The sequence below is a fragment of the Amblyraja radiata genome, chromosome 35 (assembly GCF_010909765.2).
Source record: "Amblyraja radiata isolate CabotCenter1 chromosome 35, sAmbRad1.1.pri, whole genome shotgun sequence".
NCBI lineage: Eukaryota > Metazoa > Chordata > Chondrichthyes > Rajiformes > Rajidae > Amblyraja > Amblyraja radiata.
In genome coordinates this window covers 12,890,546-12,903,196 of record NC_045990.1, presented here as the reverse complement: position 1 = coordinate 12,903,196, position 12,651 = coordinate 12,890,546, and the positions used below count along the sequence as shown (strand labels likewise).

Genomic DNA, 12,651 nt, shown 5'->3' with positions numbered 1-12,651 from the left:
TTTGGACAGACTCAATGGAGGGGAGCGAGGAACCGGTGATGCATTGGGCAATTTTCACCACCCGCTGCAGTGCTTTCCGGTCGGAGACAGAGCAGTTGCCATACCATACTGTGATACAGTTGGTAAGGATGCTCTCGATGGTGCAGCGGTAGAAGTTCACCAGAATCTGAGGAGACAGATGGACCTTCTTCAGTCTCCTCAGGAAGAAGAGACGCTGGTGAGCCTTCTTGACCAGAGTTGAGGTATTGTGGGTCCAAGAGAGGTCATCGGAGATGTTGACCCCCAGGAACCAGAAGCTGGAAACACGTTCAACCTCCGTCCCGTTAATGTGGATGGGGGTGTGCGTGCCGCCCCTAGACTTCCTGAAGTCTACAATGAGCTCCTTGGTCTTCTTGGAGTTAAGGGCCAGGTTGTTGTCAGCGCACCATGCTGCTAGGAGCTGGAACTCCTCCCTATAGGCCGACTCGTCGTTGTTGCTGATGAGGCCAATCACCGTTGTATCATCTGCATACTTGATGGTGGTGTTAGTACCATGTACAGGTGTGCAGTCGTAGGTGAAGAGGGAGTAGAGGAGGGGGCTCAGCACACAGCCCTGTGGAACGCCGGTGTTCAAGGTGAGGGTTGAAGAGGTGTGCTTATCTAACCTAACAGACTGGGGTCTGTTGGTTAGAAAGTCCAGTATCCAGTTGCAGAGGGAGGGGTTGATGCCCAGGTCACCGAGTTTGGTGATCAGTTTAGAGGGTATAATGGTGTTGATCTGGAGTATTGTGTACAGTTTTGGTCCCCTAATTTGAGGAAGGACATCCTTGTGATTGAGGCAGTGCAGCGTAGGTTCACGAGATTGATCCCTGGGATGGCGGGACTGTCATATGAGGAAAGATTGAAAAGACTCGGCTTGTATTCACTGGAGTTAGAAGGATGAGGGGGAATCTTATAGAAACTTATAAAAGGACTGGGCAAGCTAGATGCAGGAAAAATGTTCCCAATGTTGGGTGAGTCCAGAACCAGGGGCCACAGTCTTAGAAAAAAGGGAGGTAATTTAAGACTGAGAAAAAACTTTTTCACCCAGAGCGTTGTGAATTTATGGAATTCCCTTCCACAGAGGGCAGTGGAGGCCAAGTCACTGGATGGATTTAAGAGAGAGTTAGATAGAGCTCTAGGGGCTAGTGGAGTCGAGGGATATGGGGAGAAGGCAGGCACGGGTTATTGATAGGAGACGATCAGCCATGTTCACAATGAATGGCGGTGCTGGCTCGAAGGACCGAATGGCCTCCTCCTGCATCTATTTTCTATGTTTCAATAAATTACAAAAAAACAATATTAGTGCAAAACAAAAACTGAAATAACTTGGTGCAATCAAGACAGTTCATAGTTTGTAGTTTAGTTGGAGTTTGTGGTGTTCAAAAGCCTGAAGGTTGTTGGGAAGAAGCTGTTCCTGAGCAGCCTGAGGTCATAGTTTCAGACTCCCAAACCTTTTCCCAATGGGGAAAGTGAAATGAGAGTGTGGCCAGGTGGTGTGGGTTCTTGATGATACTGGCTGCCTCTTTGAGGCAACGCCTCCTATAGATCACGTCATTGGTGGGGAGGTTGGTACCCATGATGGACCAGGACGTGTTCACCATTATTGTGTTCTCCTTCCTTCCTAGGTGTTCAAATTGCCGAACCAGTTCATAACGCAACCAGACAACTTCAGGAAAGCTAGAGATCCATGAACCCGTCTTCATTAACGGGACAACAGAACAAAGAGTCAACAGCAGACACAAAATGCTGGAGTAACTCAGCGGGACAGACAGCCCAGGAGCCGTTGGTGAGGGAGGAGCGACGTCCGAGCGATGAATGTAAATACCCAGCGCGGGGCTTGCTTCAACAGAGGCCCAGGAGCCGTTGGTGAGGGAGGAGGAACCAAAATCTGCAACGTTCCATTCGCAGATCACACTTCAAATTATGTGGGCTTGAGGAAGCCGCTGATTGGTGGAAGCGGACTAGAGAAAGCAGCTGATTTGGCTTGTATCCCAGGTCAGGCTTTGTTTTGTATCCAGGAAAAGGGGGGACAATGAGGGCCAGGGCAGTTTACTGTTCTGGATGTCAGATGTGGGAGGTCATGGAGTCTGATAGCCCTCCAGACGTCCACATCTGTGCCAGGTGCGTCGAGATGGGGCTCCTAAGGGACCGTGTTAGGAACCTGGAGCAGCAACTCGATGACCTCTGTCTGGTCAGGGAGAGTGAGGAGGTCATGGAGAGGAGTTATAGGGATGTAGTCACTCCAAGACCACGGGAGGCAGACAAGTGGGTCACTGTTAGGAGGGGCAATGGGCAGAGGCAGGGACTCGTGAGTACCCCGGTGGCTGTACACCTTCAAAATTAACTCATGTTTTAGTACGGTTGGCGGAGACAGCCTACCTGGGGGTAGCGGCAGCGGCCGGGTCTCTGGCACAGAGACCGGCCCTATTGCTCAGAGGGGTCAGAGAGGTAAGGAAAAGAAGAGGAGGGCAATAGTAATAGGAGCTCTATAGTTAGGGGGTCAGATAGGCGATTCTGTGGACTTGTGGGGTACCGCAAGGCTCAGTGCTGGGACCCCAGCTATTTACAATATATATTAATGATCTGGATGAGGGAATTGAATGCAATATCTCCAAGTTTGCAGATGACACGAAGCTGGGGGGCAGTGTTAGCTGTGAGGAGGATGCTAGGAGGCTGCAAGGTGACTTGGATAGGTTGGGTGAGTGGGGAAATGCATGGCAGATGCTGTATAATGTGGATAAATGTGAGGTTATCCACTTTGCTGGCAAAAACAGGAAAATAGACTATTATCTGAATGGTGGCCGATTAGGAAAAGGGGAGATGCAACGAGACCTGGGTGTCATGGTATACCAGTCATTGAAAGTAGGAATGCAGGTGCAGCAGGCAGTGAAGAAAGCAAATGGTATGTTAGCACTCATAGCAAAAAGATTTGAGTATAAGAGCAGGGAGGTTCTACTGCAGTTGTACAGGGTCTTGGTGAGACCACACCTGGAGTATTGCGTACAGTTTTGGACGTCTAATCTGAGGAAAGACATTCTTGCCATAGAGGGAGTACAGAGAAGGTTTACCAGACTGATTCCTGGGATGGCAGGACTTTCATATGCAGAAAGACTGGATAGGCTCGGCTTGTACAAGCTAGAATTCAGAAGATTGAGGGGGGATCTTATAGAAACTTACAAAATGTTTAAGGGGCTGGACAGGCTAGATGCAGGAAGATTATTCCCGATGTTGGTGAAGTCCAGAATTAGGGGTCACAGTTTAAGGATGAGGGAAGTATTTTAGGACCGAGATGAGAAAATCATTTTTTACATAGAGAGTGGTGAATCTGTGGAATTCTCTGCCACAGAAGGTAGTTGAGGCCAGTTCATTGGCTATATTTAAGAGGGAGTTAGATGTGGCGCTTGTGGCTAAAGGGATCAGGGGGTATGGAGAGAAGGCAGGGATGGGATACTGAGTTGGATGACATGTCGAATGGCGGTGCAGGCTCGAAGGGCCGAATGGCCTACTCCTGCACATAATTTCTATGTTTCTATATTTCTATGACCCGGATGGTAGTTTGCCTCCCTGGTGCCAGGGTCTGGCATGTGTCTGAACGTGTCCAAGATATCCTGAAATGGGAGGGAGAGCAGCCTGAGGTTGTGGTACATATAGGTACCAATGACATAGGCAGAAAAAGAGAAGAGGTCCTGAAAGGAGAATTTAGGGAGTTGGGAGGAGAGTTGAGGAGAAGGACCAAAAAAGTAACAATCTCAGGATTACTGCCTGTGCCACGAGACAGTGAGAGTGGGAATGGAATGAGGTGGAGGATAAACGCGTGGCTGAGGGCCTGGTGCAGAGGGCAGGGATTCAAGTTTCTGGATCATTGGGACCTCTTTTGTGGAAGGTGTGACCTGTACAGAAAGGACGGGCTGCACTTGAATACGAGGGGGACCAATATCCTGGCGGGGAGATTTGCAAAGGCTACTGAAGAGACTTTAAACTAGAACGGTTGGGGGGATGGACTCAAATAGAGAAAGCTACTAGCCAGTGTGTGAGGCAGGAGGCAGAGAAGGGTAGCACTCGGACCCAAAATGTGGGGGAGAAAGAAGAAAAAGATAATAAACATAGAATAAGAGCGGGTGGCTTTCTTAAATGTGTATATTTTAATGCTAGGAGCATTGTAAGAAATGTGGATGAGCTGAGAGCCTGGATTGACACCTGGAAGTATGATGTTGTGGCGATCAGTGAAACATGGTTGGTTGCAGGAGGGCTGTGATTGGAAACTAAATATTCCAGGATTTCGTTGCTTCAGGTGTGATAGAATTGGAGGGGCAAGAGGTGGAGGTGTTGCATTGCTTGTCAGGGAAGATATTACAGCAGTGCTTTGGCACGATAGATTAAAGGGCTCGTGTAGGGAGGCTATTTGGGTGGAACTGAGAAATGGGAAAGGTGTAGCAACACTTATAGGGGTGTATTATAGACCGCCTAATGGGGAGCGAGAATTGGAAGAGCAAATATGTAAGGAGATCGCAGATATTAGTAGTAAGCACAAGGTAGTGATTGTGGGAGATTTCAATTTTCCACACATAGACTGGGAAACGCATTCTGTAAATGGGCTGGATGGTTTGGACTTTGTAAAATGTGTGCAGGATAGTTTTTTGTAGCAATACATAGAGGTACCTGCCAGAGAAGGGGCAATGCCTGACCTCCTGTTAGGAAATGAGACAGGTCAGGTGGTGGAGGTATGTGTTGAGGAACACTTCGGATCCAGTGATCACAATACCATTAGTTTCAATATAATTATGGAGAGGGTCAGAACTGGACCTAGGGTTGAGATTTTTGATTGGAGAAAGGCTAACTTTGAGGAGATGCAAAAGTATTTAAAAGGAGTGAATTGGGGCATTTTGTTTTATGGGAAGGATGTGGAAGAGAAGTGGAGGACATTGAAAGGTGACATTTTAAGAGTACAGAATCTTTATGTCCCATCAGTCTGAAGAAGGGTTTCGGCCCGAAACGTCGCCTATTTCCTTCGCTCCATAGATGCTGCTGCACCCGCTGAGTTTCCCCAGCAATTTTGTGTACCTTCGATATTCCAGCATCTGCAGTTCCTTTTTGAACATCTTTATGTCCCTGTTCGGTTGAATGGAAATAGTAAAAATTGGAAAGAGCCATGGTTTTCAAGGGATATTGGACGCTTGGTTCAGAAAAAGAGAGAGATCTACAATAATTATAGGCACAATGGAGTAAATGAGGTGCTTGAGGAGTATAAAGAATGTAAAAAGAATCTTAAAGAAATTAGAAAAGCTAAAAGAAGATATGAGGTTGCTTTGGCAAGTAAGGTGCAAGTAAATCCAAAGGGTTTCTACAGCTATATTAATAGCAAAAGGATAATGAGGGATAATATTGGTCCATTAGAGAGTCAGAGTGGACAGCTATCTGCAGAGCCAAAAGAGATGGGGGAGATATTGAACAATTTATTTTCTTCGGTATTCACCAAGGAGAAGGATATTGAATTATGTGAGGTAAGGGAAACAAGTAGAGTAGCTATGGAAACTATGAGATTCAAAGAAGAGGAAGTACTGACACTTTTGAAAGATATAAAAGTGGATAAGTCTCCAGGTCCTGACAGGATATTCCCTAGGACATTGAGGGAAGTTAGTGTAGAAATAGCAGGGGCTATGACAGAAATATTTCAAATGTTATTAGAAACGGGAATAGTGCCGGAGGATTGGCGTACTGCGCATGTTGTTCCATTGTTTAAAAAGGGTTCTAAGAGTAAACCTAGCAATTATAGACCTGTTAGTTTGATGTCAGTGGTGGGCAAATTAATGGAAAGGATACTTAGAGATAATATAAATAAGCATCTGGATAAACAGGGTCTGATTAAGAAGAGTCAACATGGATTTGTGCCTGGAAGGTCATGTTTGACTAATCTTCTTGAATTTTTTGAAGAGGTTACTCGGAAATTGATTAGGGTAAATCAGTGGATGTTGTCTATATGGACTTCAGTAAGGCCTTTGATAAGGTTCCTCATGGAAGGTTGGTTAAGAAGGTTCAATTGTTGGGCATTACTGGTGGAGTAGCAAGATGGATTCAACAGTGGCTGAATGGGAGATGCCAGAGAGTAATGGTGGATGGCTGTTTATCAGGTTGGAGGCTGGTGACTAGTGGGATGCCACAGGGATCTGTGTTGGGTCCACTGTTGTTTGTCATGTACATCAATGATCTGGATGATGGTGTGGTAAATTGGATTAGTTAGTATGCAGATGATACTAAGATAGGTGGTGTTGTGGATAATGAAGTAGATTTTCAAAGTCTACAGAGAGATTTAGGCCATTTGGAAGAGTGGGCTGAAAGATGGCAGATGGAGTTTAATGCTGATAAGTGTGAGGTGCTACATCTTGGCAGGACCAATAAAAATAGGACCTAAATGGTAAATGGTAGTGAGGAGATTTACAAGAATGTTGCCTGGGTTTCAGCAACTAAGTTAGAGGAAGGTTGAGCAAGTTAGGTCTTTATTCTTTGGAGCGCAGATGGTTAAGGGGGGACGTGATAGTGGTCTTTAAAATGATGAGAGGGATAGACAGAGTTGACGTGGATAAGTTTTTCCCACTGAGAGTAGGGAAGGTTCAAACAAGAGGACATGACTTGAGAATTAAGGGACAGATGTAACATGAGGGGGAACTTCTTTACTCAGCGAGTGGTAGCTGTGTGGAATGAGCTTCCAGTGGAAGTGGTGGAGACAGGTTCAATTTTATCATTTAAAAATAAATTGGTTAGGTGTATGGATGGGAAAGGATTGGAGGGTTATGGTCTGAGTGCAGGTAGATGGGACTAGGGAAGAATAAGTGTTCGGCACGGACTAGAATGGCCGAGATGGCCTGTTTCCGTGCTGTAATTGTTATAAGGTTATCTCTGGATAGAAGGGATAGGTGACATTTCGGGTTGAGACCCTTCTTCAGACTGAAGGGTCTTGACCCGAAACGTGAATATCAAATGTTAAATAATGTTATGTTGTATTCTTATTAACGTGCTGCAATGGCAACTTGAATTTCACTTGAATTGGTGTATGTGACAATAAATAAACCTTTGAACCTTTATTGTATCTGTCTCAACCACAAACCCGGGCAGTGCATTCCAGGCACTAACCACCCTCTGTGTAAAACAAAAGTTGCCCAGTGGATCTGCTTTAAATTTTGCCCTATCACCTTAAAGCTCTGCTCTCTAGTATTTGATTTCTTTCATCCTGGGAAAAGGGTTCCGACTGCCTGCCCTATCTATGCCTCTCATCATTTTATGTACATCCATCAGGTTTTCCCGCAGCCTTGGCATTCCAGAGAAAACAATCCAAGTCTGTCCAACCTCTCCATGTAGCTAATACCCCCTAATCCTGGCAACAATCTGGTAAACTTCCTCTGACCCCTTTCCAAAGCCTCCACATCCTTCCTGCAATAGGGCGACCAGAACTGCACACAATATTCCAAATGTGGCCTCACCAAGGTCCTATGAAGCTGGTCCATGATTTTGTGACTCTTATACCCAATGGCCTGACCTATGAGGAGGTGACATACGTGGTTGATAAGGGTAGGGTGGTGGATGTTGTCTACATGGATTTTAGTAAGGTGAACTTGTACTTGGGCATTGTCTTCAGTTTAGGAAAGATTTCATTAAGCTGACGCAAGATAGCAAAGTGGGTTTATGAGGATGTTGTTGGGACCCAAGTTCTAGAGCTACAGAGAGAGTTGGGCAGGCTAGGACCTTAATCTTTGGAGCGCAGGAGGCTGACGGGTGATATTACAGAGATGTATAAAGTCATGGGGAGTAGATAGAGTGAATGTATAGTTGAGTTTAGAGAAACGGAATGGAAACGGCCCTTCAGCTCACCGAGTCCACATCGACCAACGATCATCCCTACGCTAGTCCTATGTTATCCTACACACTAGGTGGAATTTACAGAAGCCAATCACAAACGTCTTTGGAAAGTGAATGGAAAGCGGAGCACCCACGCGGTCACAGGGAGAGCGTACAAACTCCACAGAGACAGCACTCGTTGTCAGGATTAAACCTGGGTTACCGGCGCTGTGAGGCAACAGCTCTAACGCTGCACCATTGTGCTACCCCTGCACAGTGTTTTTCCCGTCAGGCATTTAACAACTAGAGAGCTTAGGTTTAAGGAGGGATGGGAAAGAGTTAATAGGAAACTGAGGGACAATGATTTCACACAGAGGGTGCTGGGTATATGGAATAACTGCCAGAGGAAGTGGCGAGGCAGCATTTATGAAACTCAATATCCTTTCATAACTGTGCTGGGATGTAGCAGGCACATGCTGCTGACCACAGTTCAGTACAATATGGGCGAGGACAACTTTCTCTCACTTGCCTTCTCTATCTCTACAGCTGAGTTGGTTTGTGCACACGTGTGGTTTTCACCAGTTCTGTTCTGACAGTTCTATATCTATGGTCTATTTTGAGAGACGGAGAAAGTGAGGTCATCATCCTGGGTGGACCAAACCATACACTAAATAAAGCTTGCTACTTGCTGTATAATCTTACAGATCGCTTGGAGAATGCAGAGAAAATGAATAGTACTGAACCAGATCCTTTTATGATTCAGCATGTTGCTGAAAGACAACACATATCTTCATATATGTAGTACTGCTGATTTATAGACACATCTCTGAATCACTCACAGTAGACTGAAAGAAGTTCAACAATGTTTCTCACAGATTTTGGGACAGTTCAAGTCATGGAGTCGTAGAGTCGTACAGCACTGAAACTGGCCCTTCAGCCCAACTTGCCCATGACCACCCAGATGTCCTATCTGCACTTGTCTCACTTGCTCACATTTGGCCTATATCCCTCGAAACCTTTCCTATTCAGGTAACTGTCTAAATTGTGTTCAAATGTCGTTACAGTATCTGCCTCAACTACCCCTCTGGCAGTCCGCTCCATATATCTACCTCCATCTGTATGAAAAAGTTGCCTTCTAGATTCCTATTAAATGCCCATCTAATCTGAAAACAATATCCTCTGGTTTTTGATTCCACTACTCTGGGGAAAAGACTGTGCATTCATCTCTATTTCCCCCATGATCTTATACACCTCCATAAGATCACCCCTCAGCCTCCTGCATTCCAAGGAATCAAATCCGAGCCAGCCTAACTTCCCTCCATAGCTCAGGCCTCCGTCCTGGCATCATCCTTGTAAATTCTCTCTGCACTCTTTCCACTTTAACGACATCGATCCTATGCTGACAAAAACTGCACACATCTCTCCAAATGTGGCCACACCAACATCTTGTACAACTGTAATATAGACACTGTCCCCTACTGCCAATTTCTCGCTAAATCAGCTCCCAAGAGGAGGCTTTCCATCCTAGGACATCCGAGATGTCCTCTTTCTGTAGTAAATGTGGATTCCCCCTGCTGTCATATACCTCACCTGCGCCTCCTCAGTGTCCCGTAGTTTTGCTCTTCCCTCTCCTTCCCCCCAGACTGAACAAGAATAGAGTTTCCCTGGTCCTCACCTTTCAACCCACCAGCTTCCACATCCAACACTTATTTCTCTGACATTTCCACCACCTCCAATGTGATCCCATCAGTAGTTACATCTTCCCATCTCCACCCCTTTCTGCCTTCCACAGAGACAGCTCCCTCTTTTATTCCTTGGTTCACTCATCCCTTCCCATCCAAATCACCCGTTTCACAGGTACCTTCCCCTGTAACCGCAGGAGATGTAACACCTGTCCCTATAGCTCTTCCCTCACATCAACCCAGGAACCCAGCAATCCTTTCAGTTGAGATGAAGTTGAGTCATGTGACCAACCTTATCTTCTGTGTGTAGGAAGGAACTGCAGATGCTGATTTGAACCGAAGATATAAACAAAAACATCACCCATTTTTCTCTCCAGAGATGCTGCCTGTCCCGCTGAGTTACTCCAGCTTTTTGTGTCTCATCCTCTGTGTTCCAGATGTGGCCTCCTTTACATTGGCGAGACCAAGTGTAGAATCGGCCGACTGTTTCGCTGAACACTTGCGCTCGTACTAAACCATGGCAAACTGGATTTCCCGGTTGCTAACCATTTTCACTTCCCTTCCTGTTCCTACACTGACCTTTTTGTCCTGGGCCTCCTCTATCACCATCTGGTTCTTGATTCCCATATTCTAGATAAAATACTATGTAATAAAACTCCATTAACCATTCCTTGGTCCCACTTACCCAGCTGATCATTCACAACCTTATTTACCACCTGTTTTTATGGCATCTTCAAACTTACTAATCAGGCCACACTTAGAATAAAGGGGAAGCCATTTAATACTGAGGTGAGAAAAAACATTTTCACCCAGAGAGTTGTGAATTTGTGGGATCCTTGCCACAGAGGGCAGTGGAGGCCAAGTTACTGGATGGATTTTAGAGAGAGTTTGATAGAGCTCTAGGGGCTAGTGGAATCAAGGGATATGGGGAGAAGGCAGGCACGGGTTATTGATTGGGGATGATCAGCCATGATCACAATGAATGGCGGTGCTGGCTCGAAGAGCCAAATGGCCTCCTCCTACACCTATTTTCTATGTTTCTATGCCTTGCTTATTTTCATACAAATTGTTCATATAAACATCTTTAGACTGGTCTCAATCTGAAATGTTACATATTCCTTCTCTCCAGAAATGCTGCCTGTCCCGTTGAGTTACTCCAGCTTTTTGTGTCTATCTTCGGTTTAAACCAGCATCTGCAGTTCCTTCTTACACACAAATGGATTGGTACATTGGGTTGTACACTGGATGATGCATTGGATTATACACTGGGCCATTACACTGTCGGCGCCAAACAGTAGCATGTGTTGAGTGCAGTAATGAACAGTGATGTGGCTCACTGCCCATCTTGGTGTTGTGCACCAAGGCCTGTTCCTGAGTGAGATCAACGGGAGAAGTGGTCACCATTATCTTCACCTACCCGATATTCGGTCTTGTCTATTCCAAAGATGAGCAGCAGTTCTGCCAAAAAGAGGCTGATGCACAGGTGAGTGTGGATGGTGGTCCTGATACTTTTAAGGGCCCGACACAGGGTGAAGGTGAGGACTGACAGCGCAAGGCAAACCAGAGAGACAATAACGCCGACCAGAGTGATCAGATGTAGATTGTGAGCATCATTCCCCTGAGGAGAAAAGAGCCATTGTAAATGAGAGCAATGTTTGAGGCATTCACAGACACATGAACAGTGGGGATGTCTGGTTACAGACCACATGTGGGGGATGTGTGGTTTAAATTGGTATCACAATCGGCACTGACTTTGTGGCTGCAGGACCTGTTTCTGCACTGTTTTAAATTGTACTAGACCAAGTGCAGACCCGCTGAGTCTGGTTGCGGGAGGGACACTGTAGATTTACACGCACACTAACAACACCCCACAGACACGGGGGGGGGGTGAGAGGAGGGGGAGAAGAAGAGGAGGGGGAAAGGGGCTAAGAGAGGGGGGAGGGAGAGAGAGGAGGGAGAGAGAGAGAGGGGGAGAGAGAGAGAGGGAGGGGAGGAGGAGGAGGAAGAGAGAGTAGAGGGGAGAGAGGAGGTTGGGAAAGAGGAGCAGAGAGGAGGGGGAAGCAAGGGGGGTGGGGAGAGAGGGGGGAGCGAGGGGGTAGTTGGTGGAGGGGAGAGGGGTTTGGTGGAGGGGAGAGGGGTTTGGTGGAGGGGAGAAGGCGGTTGGAGGATGGGAGGAGGGTGGAGGAGGGAAGAGGGGTGCCCGAGGAGAGAGGGGAGGGAGAGAGAGGGAAGTGAGGGGGAGGGGAGAAATTGATGGGGGGCAGAGGGGGGCAGAGGGGGGAGTGGGAGAGAGAGGTGGGGAGAGTGGGGACGGGGAAGGAGGGGAGGGGAGGAGAGGAGAGGAGAGAGGGGGAGAGGGTCGCGTCCATTCAACGTACGGTTGCGGGTGGGGGGGGGAGGTTGCAGCATCACAAACACACACATTCACCACCACCCTCCCCACACACACACTGACCACCACCAGTGGAGAGAGAGTGAGGGGGAGAGTGAGGGGGAGAGAGGGGGAGGAAGAGGGGGAGGAAGAGGGGGAGGAAGAGGGGGAGGAAGAGGGGGAGGAAGAGGGGGAGGAAGAGGTGAAGGGAGAGAGGGCGAGAAGGGAGAGAGAGGGGGGAGAGGGAGAAAGAGAGGGAGAGAGAAGGAGAGAGGGAGAGGGAGGGAGAAGGAGCTAGGTTGATTGCATTTGTGAGACCACATGAAGGTTGCAATTTCCCACCCCTGTCCCATTGTGCTGTCATATGTAAATGAGATCCATTGTGATTGGACATCTGTGAGATGGCACTGTGACTCATGCAGCAGTTTGATTTAAATTTGTTTTAATGTTTTTTACTAAAAAACCATGGAAATAATCAACCAAATGCTCTAATTTTCGAAACACCATCTTCATAAGGAAAAACCCTGCAGGAATATGTAAATATTTCTCCTATATGACAAAGTTTGGAGGATGAGTAGGAAAAATGGGTAAAATGAACATTTGCGAATTAGACTGTGAACGGACGTTCGAACACAAGAGTTTTAATAGTTACTAGACAAAGTGCACCAAGTTACTAGATCTGTTCCTCCAACTTGCGTTTGTAGGGGGTGGGGGGGCTACAGCGTCAAACACACAATAACTGAGAGA

The 12,651-nt window shown here is 46.8% G+C and overlaps 1 protein-coding gene across 1 annotated transcript in view; it reads right to left on the bottom strand.

Moving 5' to 3' along the window:
• Positions 1-12,651, bottom strand: part of LOC116991870 (adhesion G protein-coupled receptor E1-like) — a 131,151-nt gene that overhangs the window by 80,922 nt on the left and 37,578 nt on the right. Inside the window, exon 4 of the mRNA XM_033050846.1 lies at positions 10,951-11,151. Within this exon, the coding sequence (XP_032906737.1) occupies positions 10,951-11,151 (201 nt within the window). The remainder of the gene's footprint in view (positions 1-10,950; positions 11,152-12,651) is intronic.